Genomic DNA, 19334 nt, shown 5'->3' with positions numbered 1-19334 from the left:
CTTGTATTTTACTGTTAAGTATTTATTTCTTGGTATTTATTTTCTAAATACTTGTATGTATCTTTGCTGTCTCTCCCACTAGAATGTAAGCTCCCCCAAAGTGGAAATTTTCTCTTTCTCTTACTTGGATTTTAGAGACCTATTACATGCTGGTCACATATTAGATTCTAAATAAATTATTGTTGATTGATTGATACCAGTTCAAATTCTATAATCCTGCGAATATCTTCTCTCTAGGTTCCCCATTTTATTTTCCTTTCTTTTATCATTGACAGTTCAATGACATAAGTCAACTAATGGATTACATAAGAAAAGTTATCTCCTGAAAGTCATAGCTCAAATGTGTAGCTATTCCTTCAGAGGCCATATTAGCTCCATTTATTCATTAATATTTACTGAGTACCTACTATGAGCAAGTCTATGAGATTAGTTTATTGTGGGACACATAAGGTATGAGATAGAGTTCAGAAAAATATAACTGACTTTATACTAAGAAATGATATTGTTTCATGAGAATCAGGTAAGGTAGAAAGGTGCCAGACCAGAGAGGGCAAGCTTGAGGCCTGAGGCAATCAGGAAACTGAAAGAAAGAGTGGAAAGGAAGGAAAGAGCATATATAACAGTAGCTGCTCATACTAAAGAATTTTGCCTGAGGCCATCCCTTTTGTGTACCATACAAGTTTGAGTCTAGAAGAAAAATCCTCTGGTGAACTGACAATGTATTCCAAAGAATTCTCGCTCTTTAACCCTCTTCAATGCCCCAGACTCCATTTTCCTAAAAATATTTCCTTGAATGATGTCAAAACATTTTGCTGTCAATTCAGATTCTACTGGAAGCTCAGGCATTTAAGAGAGAACACTTCCTCGGTTTGGTGAAAAATTAAACAAAGGCACCATTTTAAAAAATTTCAAATCCTAAATATACTCTTACATATCAGTTGGGCCTAAATGTTCATACAGAGTAAAAGAATCACAGGTTTAGACCTGGAAAGGACTTAGGGATCACTGGGACAGCTCCCTCATTTTACAGATGTGCAAAATGAGACTCAGATGGGTGAAATAAATTTGCCAGGATCACACAGGTAATAAAGGTTAGGAGCAGAATTTGAAGGCAGTTCCCCTGACATCAACTCCCATACCATCTGGACAATATAGCCAACTTCCAAATATTCATGCCATACAAGGAGTATAATAATGCATACAATCAAAAAGCAGTAAATTGATCTAAAAGCATTTTGATATTTGCCCTTGGAAAGCATTTAATATTAATTTAATGACTGGTACATACAAGGCATTGGATGAAGTATTCGAGTAATAGCAATACATATTTGCATAGCATTTTCAAAATGCTTTGACATACGTATATTAAGATTAGCAAGCATTCATATAAGTGAAGATTTCCAAAGTGCTTACATATTATCTTACTGTATCCTCACAACCCTGTGAGGTAGGTCGATTGTTATTGTTGTTGTTCAGGCATGTCTGACACTTCTTGAGCCCAATGACCACAGCACACCAGGCCCTCTATCGTCCACTAACTCTCAAAGTCTGTCCAGGTTCATGTTCATTGTTTGCATGATACTATCAGCCATCTCCTTTTCCTTTTGCCTTCAATCTTTCCCAGTATCATGGTCTTTTCCAATAAGACCTGCCTTCTCATTATATATGATATGATATGATATGATATGATATGATGTCATGTGGTGTGGTGCGGTGTCGTGATGTGACATGACGTAACACAAGACAGCACAACACAACATAACATAACATAATATAAAGCTTCAGCTTCAGTATTTTGCTTTTCATTGAATGGCCTGAATTAATTTATTTGGGTACTGGCTGATTTGATCTCCTTATTGTCCAAGGGACTTTCAAAAGTCTTCTCCAGCATCACAATTCAAAAGCATCAATTCTGAAGTGCTCAGATTTCCTTATAGTAAAACTCTCATAGCCATACATTGCTACTGGAAAAACCAGAGCTTTGACTATACAATCTTTGTTTGTAATGTGATGTCTCTGCTTTTTAGGATGCTGTCCAGATTTGCCATAACTTTCCTTCCAAGGAGCAAGCATCTTTGGGATTCATGGCTGCAGTCACTATCTTCAGTGATTTTTTGAGCCCAAGAATATAAAATCTGACACAAGTACTATTGCCATTTTATATATGAAGTAACAGAGACTGAGCGAAGAGGTTAAATGACTTGTCCAAGGTGACACAGTTAATATGAGTCTACAACAGGACTCAAACTTGGGTCTTCCTGAATTCTAATCCAGCATTCTATCTATCATACCACTTTCCTGCTTTAACTCATTGGGGCTTTACCCCAACACTATGAAGACAATGGGGCAGAAATAACTGTCCTAAATTTTCAAATTTAGGGTAGGAGAAAACAGGTTAGGATGGGTTTAGTTACCATAATCACTCTGCTATTTAGTGTTTATTTGGTCATTGTCTTACCTGGAGAAAGGGAGCCTTCTTGAGGGCCTACCATCTGTGTTCAGAGATTTGAGGGGTTTTGTCACATGGAAAAGAGACTAGGCTTTTTCTGCCTGACCTCAGACTACAGAACTAGGACCGAAGGCTAGAACCAGGAGCTACAAAAAGGAAGAGTTGATCTTGATGCCCCAAAAAGTTTCTCAACAATCAAAATTCTCCCAAATGGAATGGGCCATCTGAGGCAGCACTGAGCTTCCTGAGTCTTGGTTTGCTCATCTATAAAATGAGGGGGTCATCCTAGGTGGCCCCTAAGTCCTTTCCAGGTCTAAACCTGTGATTCTTTGACTTTGTATGAACATTTAGGCACAACTGATGGGTAAGAGTCCTTTTAGGATTTGAAATTTAAAAAAAATATTGGTGGCTTAGTTTAATTTCTCACCAAACTAAAGAAGTGTTCTATCTTAAATGTATTAGCTTCCAAAAGAATCTGGGTTGACAGCAACATTGTTTGAAATCATTCAAAGAAGTATTTTAGGAGGCCTTCAAGCAGAGATTGGGAACTCAAGGGGGATTTTGAAGAGGTGATTCTTGTACAGGTAAATTCCTTGAGAAAGGAAATAATTTTATTTTCTGTATTTGTACAACCAGCCTAGCTTTCCCTGACAAACAGTTCACATCTAATAAATGTTGGTCCATGGATTGATGTAGGTTGGACTAGGTAATCTATGGGGCCTCCTACACCCCTAAAATTCCATGCTTCTCTCCCAATACATATACTGAACTCTTAAATTTCGAAGTTTGCAGTATCTAGTAGATGCTTCATAAATGCTTTTTGATTGATTGATTTTACTCTCAACTCATTTTTTCCAAGCTCTCAGGAGGAAACATATTCCCTAGAGAGAAGCAGAATCTGCTCTTGACCCAAATATTGGCTCTCCATTGCTCCCGACCGAAACACAGGGCACTCACCTTCTAATGCCCAAACACTGGGGATAGCCTCTGAGCTGCTTCTCCCTTCCCACTGAGGCTCACATCATCTTCACCCAAAAGATGGGACTAGAATTCAGGCCTTCTGACTCAAGAGTACAATATTCCTTACATGAAGGATTTTACACTCCACCCCGACTTTGTCTTTTTAATTTGCGTAAGCTCATAACAAAGTGAGTTTGTATTCCCCAAGTACAAACTGACTGGGCAGCTCCTGGAATATGCCAGTGGCAGTAAAAAACAATTACCCGCAAGAAGAAAAATGAAAATTGACTTTGTTCAGTAATAATTATGAATGAACAAGAGTTCATTAGTTAACATATTAGCCTTAGAAATAATTAAGATTATATTATCAGAGGACTATGCATTTCCCAAACGGGGAAAGGGACCAACCAAATCTCTAGAAAGAATACTCTGGATCATGAAAGTACAAAACTTCTAAGTCAGAAGCCCATCTTAGCCAGAAGATCATAGGAAATAGATCTAAATCTGTAATGGTAAGGGAATTTGAAGATCTTCCCTGTCCCTTAATAGGCCTAGGGAATTTGAAGATCCCTGCTCCTTAATGAGCCTCAAGTGGAACCCATCAGGAGGGGCTTGATTGGGGGGAGACTTGTTTTTCAGGAAGGCCCACACCTTTTTTTACTTTGTAATTAGGCAGTGGGTCACAAAGGTTGTGATGTCCTCTGATGATGAAGAAATGTATATATACTCTGAGGTGAGTTTTGCTTTGGGGCTCACTTATGGGAAAAAGTTGTGTGGTTTGGCCAGATGAGACTCTGGGTGGCCATTGAGACCAACCTTTTCCCACTTTGTAAACCCAGATGTTGGTATTTCCTTCTCCGGTAACTAATTATGTATGTATGTAATGGTCAGACAGCTAGAAGCCCTGTCTGTTGGTGGGTTTAATTGTGTTGTTTTCTCTGTCTGTACTTTTTGTCTGCTTGTAATTTCTGTTTGTATTTTCTGAAGTTCTGGGTGCTGATTTTTTCCCCTGAACTAAGTGAATTAGATAGGTAGATCGATTAATAGGTATGATACAGATATAGATAAATACACACATACAGATATATACATACATATATGTGAGTGTGCTGAATTAAAGATCTTGACCCTTTAAAGTTGCTTTCCTTTAGTAAAGCATATGAAAGAACCTGTGCTGACAGCCATCCAGGGTAGGCTAGGGTGCTTGCTGCTACAAGACCATAGATTTAAAGATGAAAAGAGCCTAAGGGGTCATCCAGTCGAAGCCCTCCATTTTAAAGATGAGGAAACTGAGACTCACACAGTTTAAGTGACTTCTCAAATGTCATACAGGTAGTAAAATTCAGAGGGAGGATTTGAACCCAGAGCCTCTGATGAGAGAACCAGCGATTTTTCCCCTCGGACAATGATGAGGTTTCCAAAGGACCTCCCATATTCTTATCATCCTTAGGAAATGATACTTCGTTTGTGTCTCTGCACAGAATAACATTAACTCCTCTTATGGTTACAAGGATCACATTATATAGTAAGCACTAAATAAATGTTTATTGATTGACTAAGAAATGGTGAGTGAAGTCAGAGGGAAGCAGATTTAGAGTCTTTTTCAGTAGCAATGCAGAGTTAATTTGATGATGATTCCAGAGTTGGAAAGAGGTAGGAGAGGGGTGATGTACAAAAGATCATACTCAGTGTCAAAGTAGCTAGCATACAAATATCTGGGCAATAAGGTAAAGAGGTTCGAGCCTGGTGAGATACAGTGAGTGCCAAATGGCACTTACCAATCAAAATAAATGTCTGTGTGCGGAGAAATTTTCTACATTTAATGTTCCTCCCTTTCACAGAATATGTTCTAATGCATCTAAACAATGAGTTGTTCCCCAATCCCATCCTTCTTTCCCTGATTCTTTGTAAAGTATACACCATGCTTGCCTATACCAAGAATGGCTTCCCTCCATGCCACATATTTTTTATCATTTTATCCCAAGTGATTAGCGTAGGACCCAGCATATAGTAGGCACTACATGTATGCCTGCTGATTGACTGATCTCCATCCTATGACATCTTTCTCTTGGCTGTTTTTCTTGACCCTCCTCACTACAAGTGACTGGTGACTCATAAGTCTTTGGTCATTCATTCTGCTTGCCCTTTGCCATGAATTTAATCATGCACAAAATTATTATATAATATCATATATATATGATATGCTATATCATATATAACTGGCTAACAAAGGCTTATTAAACTGAACAAAAATAAAGTTCTCAAAATATTTTTTAAAACAAATTCATGGACCCCATATTAGGAAACTCTGAACCAGAAGGTGAATAAAAGCAAACATTCACATTCCCATAAATGACCTTGCCAGATAAAAAGAAACCATAGACTCACTAAAGTTTATAACATTCTGTTCTGTCTTTATCTTTTCTTAGGTTTAAAATGCTTGGCTATCAAAAAGTGAAAGGAAGAAAAAAGTATTGGTTCCCACTATAAAAGTCACTAAGTTCATTGTTTTCACTTCTATGGAGTCCAGAAAGAAAGGCATTATCTGGGCTTTGGAGAAGGATTGATTGCCTGTTTACCCTCAGTCTCCTCCCTGGATCTATGGCACATCTCCTCCCAGGGAACCCTGCTCATGTCAAGATAGCAGCAAGAAAATGACATCTACAAGGTGGGACCTTGCAGATCAATCCCCAAAAGCAAGGTAAATGGATTAAAACAGTGACATAGTGGCTGACAAAGAAGACTGAAACAAATTACCCTACAGAATAGGAAGAAAGTTGTTGGAAGTAGGGAAAGGGAAATATCTTTGAATAGCCACAGCAGGAAAGAATAATTAACAAATCACTCATTAGGTTCCTAATTACACATCTGTTGTTAAAGCTACTCATTCTCTTGTTTTAATTGAGATGAACGTTGGAAACAGGAGTACCCTTGAACAAATGAGAATGTGTGTGTGTGTGTGTGTGTATAACTCAAATGTTTATACTTCATACTCAAAATTCAATGAATATTTCACACATGGAATTAGGTTCAGTCAATATTCCTATTGACTGTTATCTATAGACAAGTCATGGAGAGTATCTCATTTAGGCCAAGAAATGATTAAATGGAATCTATATTCAGTTTGCTGTCTGTTCCTCGTGTTTATTGGGACTAACCCACTGATGTTCTTGCTTTAGTCCTAACAGGTGTATCTCGATCCCTCCTTAAAATATATTGATGCAGTTGACTGCTTTTGTAAAAGGCTGAGAAATGACAGGAGAACATCATGGTATTTTCTGTTCTGGAACAAAATTCTGAGCATTGAGGACACAGAGCTCAGTATAGATCCTTCCAAGCATTGCCTGGTAACGGTGACTAATTTCTATACCAGAGCTCAGGATGTTGATGCAATATTTCTAACCACATAAGCATAACCATAACAAAATCCTGACAAGACAAACAATTAGACACACAGTTAATTACCTAACTAATTAATGGAGTGTGCCAATCATTTTAATGTGCATCCATTGCCTTTATACTTAATATACAGTTCCTTAATGGTGTAGTAATTCATCTGGCTTTAGGATGTGATTATATAAAATGAAAGAGTTAGGTATATTGATGACTAGAAACATGCAGGAGCTGAAATCCTTCATAAGCAAGTCAAGTTCAATAAAAGCTTCTTATCTCCATTGGGCGATGCTATGTCATTAGCACAGAGAGAATTAATTTCTGCTTTCCTGCTTTAGTCTTCTTTCTTATTGAAAAAAACAACAACAAAATATAACTATTTGAAACAAGATCTTTTCCTTTAATCACACCCCAAGATTTTCTTGTCAACATAAATGGCAAAATCAACTGTCACAGTTCCAAGTCAAAAAGAAAAAGAAATAATTTTGTTAAGTTCAGTCCATTTCATATGCAAGAGTGATTTCTCAGTAGACTTTTTTATATTTAGCTAAAAGCTAGACTCCTTTGATTCTCTTTCCTCTAATGACTATTCATGAGAAACAGTATAGTTCATGAGAAACAGCATGGCATAGTGAAGAAAAAGCTGGCCTCTGAGTCCAAAAGGCTCAAGTTCAAGTCCCTCCTCTGATATATACTAGCCATGTGACCCTGGGCAAATAACTCCACCTCTCCATGCTCTTGGCATCTTAGACTAATGGATTATAAACTCCAGAGAAAGTGCTGACCTGCATTGGGTAGGGGGAGTCTCTGATATCAGTGAAATGGTATTTCCAGTCCCTATGCCTAATGATCAATGACATAATGAACATTCAATAAATATTTGATGATCCAGGTGCCACAAGGGATAGAGAACTGAACTTGAAGTCAGAAAGACTTGAGTTTGAATCTTGCCTTAGATATAGCCATTATGTGACCTTGCCTCAGTTTTCTCATCTGTAAAATGGGGATAATAATAGGTTTTATCTCCCAGGGTCATTGTGAGGATAAACTGTAATAATATTTGTCAAGTGTTTTACAAAATTCAAAGTGCTATGTAAATTTTAGCAGTGATGATGGTGACTTATTTTGTTGACACTGTCTTTATACATGAACTGAATTTATGGAGAAAATGACTGCCCAATAAACAAAGCTCCAGTTATTAAAAATTACTCCTGTAGCAAATTTGGTCACATTAGTGGAATTGGAGATTGCAGTCCATATGGAGCAATGGAGGGGAAAGCACTGGGGGAGAATATAATGACAGTGCAAGTCTGGGTGCTGGAGGTGTGAGGGGCAGAGAGAACAGTCCTCTAAGGGGGCAGGGCTTGAAAACCTGTGACCTTGAAGCCACATGTGGCCCTGAAGCCACATGTGGCCATAAACTTGTGAAGTTTAGATTCAATCAAAGGGCTGCACTTGAGGACCTAGAGGGCCATATGGCCTCAAGGCTGCAGGTTCCCCACCCCTGTTGGGCCTGGGAGTCGTAGGCAGGCATACCCAGGAAAGGGGTACTATAGCAGAATGGCTATGACAAGAGGAAAGGTGGGAGGAAGGTGAAGTACGAAGAACATCACCGCGTTAAAGAAGCCAAAAAGTAATGAGTGAGGAGGAGGTGAAATCTCTAAGAAAACATCTGTGTTTTGAAACAAGTTGTGTTTTGTAAACACAAAAGAGAACAGGAGAGGGGAGAGAGAAGGGCAGCTAGCTAGTCGTACAGTGTGGGCCCTGAACCTAGAAGGAAAAAAGAAAGCCCAGCACTTCCTTCACCCTCTCTTACATGCCTATTCACTTTCACTGTGGTAATCAGGAAGTCCCATGGCCAGTGGCAGGTAAGCCAAGCAATCCTTCTGAAGGATCCAGTCACTCAAAGCAGCAGTTAATTGGTGCCAAAGTTGTGCAGACCCTCTGCACTTTTTAAGGCAAGTCAGTGAATTGCTAAAATCTATCCTCTACAAGAAAATGAGTCTCATCTAAGATCTTGGTCATTACAAATTTTGTTAAAATACAAAGGTTGTTTGCATTACCAATTTCAATCAACCTCTCCCTGTAAACCATAATGGCCCCACAAATCTTCCTTTGCTTTTCAAGAGGCAATAAAAAGAACTATCAAGACAATGTCAACAGATTACTCAAATTAGACAATGGCAGCCTTGGAACCTGCTGCATCTTCCCCCAGTTTTATTAACCTGCATTCCTAATCATAAAAAGCCGATGGTATGAAGAACATCCTCCAGTTAAAGAAGTCAGGAAGTAATGGGGGAGGAGATGAAATGTCTAAGAAAACATCTGTGTTTTGAAACAAGTTTTGTTTTTTTAAAGCCACCTTCGCAACCAATTTCCAAGTAAATCTTCACCAGGATCATACGACTGATATTTTGCTTAGAATATTTTACAAAATCAAGACATCGGACATCTGGCATCACGTAACAGTGCATGTAACTTGATGAAAGCGAGGAGGGCTGCTTCTTCGAAACTTCTCTGGGAAATGTTTGCAATAAAAATAGTTTACATAAAAGATTCCTCAACTTGATGAAGTGGGGTATATCTCTGCAGTCTCATGCCAGAAGGTTTTAGGCATAGGCAATATTTCATGGTTAAAATATTAATTTACTTAAACACTTGTCTTTGATTAGAGTCCTGTTTCAATAGCATCCTCAAGGCCCAGACCAACAACACCATCTTATAAATTCCAGAGCTTGGAACCAGGTTGAAATGTCACCTGAGATACTTATTAGCAGTGAAATATAAGCCAAGCCACTTCCACACAAATGTGTGTGTGTGTGTGCATGCACACACACACAAAAGTGAAACAGAGATTAAAGTGCTGGGAAAATTTCTAATGGAAGGGATTATTTCTGACTGGTAAAATCAGGGAAGGCTACATGGAGGAGGAGGAATTTTATCTGGACCATAAGCCATAGATAGGATTTAAAATATAAGTCCCTTCCTTTTCCTCTGATTTCTAGGAAAGTAATTAAAGGTAATTCCTCACAATTTTAATAATCTCATAAATGATTTTAAATGTTAATATCAGAAAGGAAGGCAACAAGGAAGACTGAAGAGTTGTGTTACAGACTTATTAAATGAAATAGAGAAGTACCAGTTGTTTCTGGCACTTTATATGTATATATACTTATGGAATGATTAATTAATTATTATCATCAATTTGCCTCCACAGCAACACCTAACCTTTTCACCTCTTGCTTTGATCAAAGAATACTTTGTTTCTAAATAGGCAATTTCTATTTACCTTCTTTGTGGCTCCTCAGCCTAAAATACTTCCCTTTATGTGTAGGCTCACTCTATTAGAATGTAACTATCTTGAAGGCAAGGACTTTCTTACTTTTATAGTTGTATTCCCAGAGCCCAGTAAGATTCTTGGAGCATGCTCAGCTGTGGCCAAGGCTTTGTGATCTGTGGCCCATGGCATGCCACTACTGTCCATGGGATTCTCTGGGCAAAAATACTTCAGTGATTTGCCATTTCCTTCACCTCGGCACATAGCAATTGCTCAGTAAATGCTTTTTCATTCATTTACTTATGAGAAAATTGGCTCAGGATAAAGCAAATCAAAAACCAATAATGATGACGATAACATATATATATATATATATACATACATATACATACACATATCTTTCAGGTTTGCAGAGTAGTTTACATACAATAATCAGTCAATCAACAAGTGCTTATTAAGTGTCCATTATGCACCAGAGACTTGATAAGGTGTTGGTGTAATTATCCTTATGAGCAGACCTGGGAGATTTGTGGATTTTGTTCCAGGTTATGGCAATAAAGTGAAAATTGTAATAAAGTGAGTCACATGAATTTTTTCCCAGTTTCCCAGTGCATATAAAAATCATGTTTACCTTAAACTGTAGTCTATTAAGTGTGCAATAGTGTTTTGTCTAAAAAAAAGCACATACTTTAATTAAAAAGTACTTTATTACTAAAAATGCTAACCATCATCTGAGCCTTCAATGAGCCATAATCTTTTTGCTGGTAAGGGTCTTGCCTTGATATCAATGGCTGATGACTGATCAGTGTGGTGTCTACTTAAGGCTGGGGTGGCTGCGACAATTTCTCAAAAAAAGACAACAGTGAAAGTTACTGCATCAATTGACTCTTTCTTTCTCCTGAACACTTGCCATTGCAGAGTTATTAATTGGCCTAATTTCAATATTGTTGTGTCTCTGGGAATAGGGAGGCCCAAGAAGATGGAGGGAAATGGGGAAATAGTCAGTTGGTGAAGCAGTCAGAAGAACACACCCAACATTTTCAATTAAGTAAGCCATCTTATATGGACCCAGTTAGTGGCACCCCAAAACAAATACAATAGTAATCTCAAAGATCATGGATCACAGATCACCACAATATATATAATAATAAGGAAAAAGTTTGAAATATTATGAAATTACCAAAATGTAACACAGAGACATGATGTGACCAAATGGTGTTGTAAAAACAATGGCACTGATAGACTTGCTTGGTACAGGTTTGCCATAAATCTTCAATTTCTGAAAAATGCAATATTTGTGAAGCACTATAAAATGGGGTATGCCTCTGTTTTACAGATGAAGCAACTGACCCTGAGAGAGAGGTTAAGTGACCTGACCAGGGTCACACAGCTAAGAAGTATGGGAAGCTTGATTTAACCTATGTCCCTTTGATTCTAAGTATATTCTAACTCTCAGGGTTCCAGGCCACCTGAAGGCTTCTGCTACCATATACACTTTAAAGCAGGAAAACTTAACATTTTGTTCTTCTGATAGCCTCTGATGCACAGATCAAGTAAACAGATCAGTGTTTCTACGACTCTGTCCTGTTTGTGAAAATGTAGATGCTAACACTAATGATCTGGGATCTAGAAAGGACATGGAGGGAGGTCTCCCTTCCCTCCCTTCCTCATATTGAGGCAAGGAAGGTGGGTAGGGTGGGACAGAAATATACAGACAGCCAGGGGCAGGAGTTATTTAAGAGTATCAGGTCAGCCAGTATGTCTGAGGGTCCCTGAAAGGCCCAGAATAAATGGGACTGAGGTAGGATTGTAGGATAATAATTGCTGGTGAGGCAAAAGTCCTGACATGAGTTCAAAATATACTTTTAGGCAAAATTAGAAGAGATTTTCAGAAGCAAGGATGCAAGGAAGGGATGGAAGACAGGGGTACTCTGAGAAAAGAAATGCCTGCCTGATGCAGGAAAGGGAGGAATTTACTATATTTGTTCCAGCCTTCTGTGTGATCTGAACTGAGTAAAGTAGTCGCAGATCCCATAAGGTCACGGGATCAGAAGACTTCAGCACCATAAAATAAACATTCAGTATAAAAGCAATCTCAACTTCCTGCATTTTGCTCCAAAATATACTCAAACTTTCTTTATCTGGAAAGGCAATTCCATCTAATCACACCAGCATTTAATTTATGGGTTCCATCAATCCATTGCACTCCATCGTAAAGATTTCCATGGAAATGTTTGGAAAGACACTGAAGGACCCTGTAAACAGAATCAGATCTAGAAGGTATTTAATCTTGCCCATCATTTTACAGTTGAGGAAAATGATACCAAGGGAACAAGGTCACCCAAGTAAACATCATCAGAGGCACAATTCAACCCAGGTTCTCTAACTCAAGAGTCAGTGATCTTTCCATTGGGCTACACTGCTTCAAAGCTATTGACAGACTGAGAAAATCCTGTTAGGCATTAAAAGCCCTTTATAATCTGGCCCTAAACTCTTCCCAGACTTAGTTGATATTGTGTTTTCTCATGTACTTCATGTTCCAAGACTTAGTTCACATTGTTTTTCTCATTATCTTCATGTTCCAAGACTGCATCCTAGCTTTGTTTTCTCATGCATGACATGCTGTCACATATCTGTGGTGCTTTGCATAAACTGGACCCAATCCATGGCATGTATATTTCTAGCTTCCTTCAAGACTCAGTTGTTCTGTCACATACTACATAAAGTCACTCTATGGGCCCCATCAAATTACTCTATATTTACTTTTCATGTACTTTGTATATAATTATCTGTGTACATGTTATTTGTCTCCAATAGAATGTAAGCTCCTTGAGGTATTCTACAGGATCTGATTTGTTCATGTTTTTCATTATATTGCTGGGCAGATAGTTGGCACAGTACATAGAGCACTGGACTTGGAATCAGGAAGACTCATCTTCATGAATTCAAATCTGGCCACAGACCATTACTAACTGTGTGACCCTGGGCAACTATTTGACAGTTCCTCATCTGTAAAATGAGCTGAAGAAGGAAATGGCAAACCACGCAAGTGTCTTTGCTAAGAAACCTCCCAAGATGGGGGTCATAAAGAGTCCGACATGGCTTAAATAAGTGAAGAACGATAACAATTATATTACCAGAAACTAGCATAGTGCCTTACGTACAAGTAAGTATTTAATGAAATTACTTCAATTAAGAGTGATTACCAATAGCTTCTTTCACATGAAAAAGAATACAATTTTAAACCTGATATTAAATTAGAATCCAAGTCCTTATAAAAAAGTGCATACCCTTGGTCCCAGCAATATCATGTCTAGGGCTGTATCCCCCCAAAAAATATTTATAGCAGCTCTTTTTGTAGAGGCAAAGAATTGGAAATCAAGGAGATGTCTATCAATTGGGGAATGGCTAAACAATTTGTGGTATATGAATATAATGGAATACTATTGTGCTGTAAGAAATGAGGAGCAGACAGACTTCATATTAATCTGGAGAGACTTATATAAACTGACGCTGAGTGAGGAGAGCAGAGGCAAGAGACTTTGTACACAATTACAGACACATTGTATGTGTGATGACTAACTTTGATAGACTGGACTCTTCTCAGCAATGCCAGTTTATAAAACAACTCCAAAAGATTCATGATGGAAAGGGATATCCACATCTGGAAAAGGACCACAGAGTCCATATGCAGATTGAAGTAAACTACTTGCCCTCTTTCTTTTGTGTTTTGTTTTGTGTCATTCCTTCTTTCTCGTTCTTCGCTCCATTGGTTATAATCCTTTACAACTTGATTAATGTTTAATGTGAAGATATTGTAGAACCTGTATCGGATTACATGCTGCCGTGGCGGGGGGAGGGGGAAGGAGATGGAGGAGGAGAAAATTTGGAACTCAAGGGATTGTGGAACTCAATGTTGCAAACTAAAAGTAAATAAATAATTTAAAAAAGAATACTAGCCCTTATATGTGTGTTGATGTAAACATTTCAAACAATAAAAGACACCAAAATTAAACAGTAGACTTTCTATCCTAAAAATTAACTAACTTGGGAAAGCCCACTGCTAAATGGCCATCACTGGCCACCCAACTCACTCAGTCTCTTAGCAGCCTGAAAAGCATCATTGGCTGTGTCAGCCACGAAGAATCTCTGCACTTTCACTCCATTGTCAGCCATCAACTTTTTACTCTGGTATTCCTGAAGGTTCAGCCATCTTCTGGAGGTCAACTGAATACCCTATGGAAATAAGAAGGAGAAACAAAGAAACCTCATTAAGAACAGTTTTCACAACGGTTAAGGAGGCTGGAAAGTTCATAGGATCATAGATCAGAGTTGGAAGGGACCAAGAGGTCATTTAATCCAACCCTCTCTTGTTCCAGTTGTGGAAACTAAGGCCCAGGTAAGTTAAGTGACTTATTCAAGGTCACACAAGTAGTAACTATTAAAGATAGGATTGGAATCATGATTTCATAACTCCCAAACTAGTAGTATTTTCACTGTCCCCCTTGCTTCCTAAATCTCACTGTGACTATCAGTTTAAAAAGAAAAAAAAGTCATAAGAAATTATATTTGACTGGCCAAACATACCAAGAAACCTGTTATAAATATTATGACTCTGGATTGGGACAGGGAGCATGGGGCTCCAGTTTGACTCCGTTGGTTACCAATGACTAATATAGACAGACTACCTTCAATTTGACCAAATAAGCTTATGTTGAGCATTGAATATTTGAAGGCCCTGAGCTCAAGCTTATGGGGGTTGTTTAAATGACGAGACACTGTCCCTGCTCTCATGAGTAGCAACTTTTCAATAATCCACAGGACTAGCAAATTACTCATTGAGTACATTTTTTGTTCAGCACACTAAAACAGACTTTATTGTCCCAAAAGGTTAAAAACCCAACTCTTGGGCTACCATTTTGGTAGTGGAAACATCAAATGAGGAAACACTTAATAATGAATCTTACCAACTCTTGGTTAGCTGTGCATCATAAGAAGTGAGGAAGTTCCCAAGAGAATGACATGAATAAATGAAATCCAAATATTTCCATATCGATGATGAAACACAACTTTCATATCCTGACAGAGAAATGATAAGCTAGTGGCACACAATGTGACATGGCTTTTCAGTTAGGACTAAAGTGTTGGTCTTTTTTTTTTAGTTGATTAAACTTATTTGTCACAAGAGAGGACTTCTTTTGGGGGAAAAAGAGTTAATGGATCATGACAAAGATTCAAGAAAAAAAGGAAAGAGTCTAAATATTTAAATACACAAAAGAAAACTAGAAAAAGGTCAGAAGAAGATATATGTAGCAATGCTGTTGTGTTAAATATAATATGAACTTTTAAAATAGTATGTGATATCAATTCATGGTTTCAATTAACATTTTTTCTGTTCTTTGTATATTCAAATGTCCATGTTTGGTGACTTCTGCTAAATTAATAACAATAATAATTAATCAAATTACTTATAAAAATATGTTAGAATTTCTATTTTGGTTAAAACATTCTACCTTCTTATCTAGAAAAAACGGACTAAGTTTAGCTTTATTTCTTTTCCCTTCTATGCTTATTCTTTGGTGAAAGGATGAATAAACCATAACTTGGCAGTGGCTAAAACGGTGGCAAAACAAAGGCCAAATGGTCTACAAATTGGACAGCCAGCTTGTGAATGCTTGATCATCCCAAAACAACCATTTGACATGGATGACTGCCACAAAAGCAGATCCCAACCACTAATTGGTTCTGTAGATCATTTCCTGAGTTGAATCTTAATGAAGCCCTGTTTCTCAAAGTCTGGCTTTCAAGTCACATATGATTAGCTTCTATGTGATCTATTACTCTGGCTGACCTCTAATTCCTATATTAGAATGCTACGTCAACTACACTCTGCAGAGTGTCCAATAGGCAGGCAGTTCTCTTTTTAAATGGCAAATGTGCACGGGGATGGGAAGACACCCAGTTTTGAGTGTCTCTGGTCTAAATTATCAAGAACAGAGAGGTGAGTAGACATCTTCAGGTACAGAGTCTTGTTAAAACCTGGAAAACCAAGGTGTTCTTCAAAAGTGATGACACAATCTTATAAAGATATTTCCCACTTATAAAGACCTTTCCCACAATCTGATGAGTTGCATAGGACCATAGTTTTAAAGCCATCTATTACAAACTCCTCGTTTTACACACCCAAAGAGATGAAGTTATTTGAAAAGTGTCTTCTGGCCCCTGGTTCAAGAGAAAGACCTAGAAAATCTTTAGTGTAACAATACAATCATTCTAGAAAACCTCAAGACTATAGCAAAAGGTAACTGCTGGGGAAAGAAGAGATCAGACATGTGTGGCACCCTATGACTACCTTCAGAAGTAAAACATGAGTCAATAGTTTAAGTCTGTACTGACATACTAGTTTTTAAACTTATTAACTGAAAAAAACAGTTTGAAAAGGGCATTTGAGAGACACTAACAGACATAACATGGTCAGGATCAATTCCTTTTCATTAGCGTGCTCACAGTATTAATTTTAAAAATGTTAATGGAACCTGCTACACACTAATTGCCATTGATCCACAGCTCTGCTTCATAGATATATAATATATAGTAAATATACATATTGATTGTAATGTAAACCTGATGTAAAATCTGCTGGTTTCAAGTTAAAAAATGAGGCATTGGTTACCATCCCAAAGCTACCAGCAGATGGCAGAAATAATATCACATAGGAGAGAGGTGGGACAAGGCACTAACCACCATACCACCCTATCCTCTGGGACAGTAATTTTCCTTATTGGTTCATTCATTCAGATAGGAGAGTGTGTGTGTGTGTGACTGTGTCTGTGTCTGTGTGTGTGACTGTGTCTGAGTCTGTGTGTACATAGGCAAACATAAAAAGAAAGAGCTAGATCCAAATCTAGCTCTAGCTTTATATAAGTGTATTCAAATATATGACATTTATGGAAGGATATATGTTTAGATTGTTTTTTTTTTCAGCTTGCAAGCATTTATTTCCTTCCCCCATGAAAAATCTGTGCAACTCTAGTAATGACTGGGCTGAAGTTGACTGGAACTCTATAGTTATGTGTTTTGCCTTTATAACTTCTTTCACAGTCTTGATTTTTTAAAAATAGTCTATGTTTTATAGGATCTAAGAGATCTCAGAGGTTACCCAAACTAACCACCTCATTTTAGAGATGAAGACACCAGGGCCCAGTGAGTAGAAATGACTTGTCAGGATCAGAGGTACCAAGTGGCACCCTCTGGATTCCAATCCAAGACTCATGCCTCCAAATCCAGATCTCTTTCCAATGTACCATCCTGACTCTAAGAATACAATGTTATAAATAAGACTACAGAAGGAATGTATACCTATGAGAAGGGCACTTTTCCTACACAACAAAAGCATTCAGCCTTTTTATGATAGAGAATGATGTATGATACAAATTTATAGGTTCATGAATTTATAGGATCTTAGCAAATGGATAGGGGGAAAAAGTATCTATCAATCCCCTGCTGTGTGCCTAGTGGTAGGTAGGAAAGTTAATAAGGTCTAAGGAAGGCTTGGAAGGCAAGGAGAAAAACATAGGCCTTGATATGGACTTGAGACATGTACACATGAGACATACAAACACACAAATATACACATAGGAAGGGGAAGGGTAAACTAAATAAGAGTGTCCCACCACAAGCATTTTGTCATCGAGGACTGTAGGTTGGATAAGGGTAATACTGAACAAAGATGTTTCAGATTCATAGATTTCGAGTTGATTATTGAAATCATGAGAATGAATGAGTTCAAATTCCCCCAGGATACCCTTCCTTGCCCTTACAAAAACCATGCCAAATAACTAAAAAGTTTTGTAAAGAAAAAACAAGAGAATCAACAAAACCAAATATGTCAAAAAAAGTCTGAAAATATGTGCAATGCACTATATCCATTGACCTCCTACCTCTGCCCGAGTGGGATAGAGAACGTCTCTTCTCTGAAGCTTCATTTGTCTTTAGTAGTTTTGCAACATTTACTTTGGATGATTGCGAGGTTGTTCTTCCAAATCGGAAGATGTACTCAGTGTGAATATTTTCTTAGATCAGCTTCCTTCATTTTTATCATCTCATATAAATCTTTCCAAGCTTCTTTATATTTTGCATATTTGTCATTTCTTATAACACACTAGTGTTTTATTACATTCACATACCACAATTAGATATTCTCTAACTGATGGGTTTTTATTTTGATCCCAATTCTTTGCTACCACATAAAAATCTTATGAATACTTTGGTATATATGAAAACTTTATTTTTAGCAATTCTTTTTGAAATATAAGCCTAATAGTAGAATCTCTGGGTCAAAGGGTATAGATATTGTAGTAACTTTTAAAATAAAATTCCAAATTGTTTGTTCATAGCTCCAACAGCAATGCACCAGTATACATACATATTAATATATGCAAATGTGTATATATGTTAATGTACTATGCATATTTTAATTTTTTGTGGATCTTGGATACCAAATTTTTCTGAGAAATTTGACACAAAGAATTGTTTCTCATTGAACTGTTTCTGTTCTTATCATAGAAGTACTCTGTATAGAAGCTTTTTTCAGTTTCATGTAATCAGTTATCTACTTTATATTTTGTGATTGCCCCTTCTTTGTTTGGTTAGGAATACATCTCCTACCTATACCTGTGAGAAGTATATAATCTCTTTTGTCTTCTAATTTTTATGGTATGATCTTTACTGTTAAGATCACGTATCCATTTAGACTGTATTATGGAATGACATAAAATATGGGTCTAAGCCTGAGTTCTGTGAAGCTGCATTCTAGTTTCACCAGTAAATAGGAAGCTCTTTTCTAAGTAATTTTTGACTTCTGGTTTATAAAACAGTGAATTACAGAGTCCTATTATTTCTGATTATCTCTTGTCTAGACTGTTCCATTGAACTATTTCTGTTTTTTTTTTTAACCAATAACAAATGGTTCCAATGACAGTTGCTTATAATATTAAATTCTTTCACTCTTGTGTGTTTTCTGATAATTCAGCCTGGAAATTTTCCAATATCTGTTTTCTGTTATACTTGAATAAATAAGAGAAGAAGGAGGAGGAAGAGGCATTGGGGGAGGATGAAGAAGAAGGAGGATGAATGAGGAGGAGGAGGAGGAGGAGGAAGAAGAAGGAGAAGGAGAAGGAGAAGGAGAAGGAGAAGGAGAAGGAGAAGGAGAAGAAGAAGAAGAAGAAGAAGAAGAAGAAGAAGAAGAAGAAGAAG

The 19334-nt window shown here is 37.5% G+C and overlaps 1 protein-coding gene across 2 annotated transcripts in view; it reads right to left on the bottom strand.

Annotated features, from left to right (window-relative positions):
- SUCLG2 (succinate-CoA ligase GDP-forming subunit beta) overlaps positions 1–19334 on the bottom strand; it is a 332626-nt gene that overhangs the window by 260213 nt on the left and 53079 nt on the right. For both annotated transcript variants that reach the window (XM_069084157.1, XM_069084158.1), the window contains exon 2: positions 14174–14315. In XM_069084157.1, coding sequence (XP_068940258.1) covers positions 14174–14315 — 142 coding nt within the window. The remainder of the gene's footprint in view (positions 1–14173; positions 14316–19334) is intronic.

The sequence above is a fragment of the Petaurus breviceps genome, unplaced genomic scaffold (assembly GCF_028583685.1).
Source record: "Petaurus breviceps papuanus isolate PSGF00001 unplaced genomic scaffold, PetGlider_PUasm1.0 174, whole genome shotgun sequence".
In the NCBI taxonomy this organism is placed as follows: Eukaryota; Metazoa; Chordata; class Mammalia; order Diprotodontia; family Petauridae; genus Petaurus; species Petaurus breviceps.
Note: the sequence above shows the minus strand (reverse complement) of the source record. Positions and strands in the feature narration are given on the sequence as shown.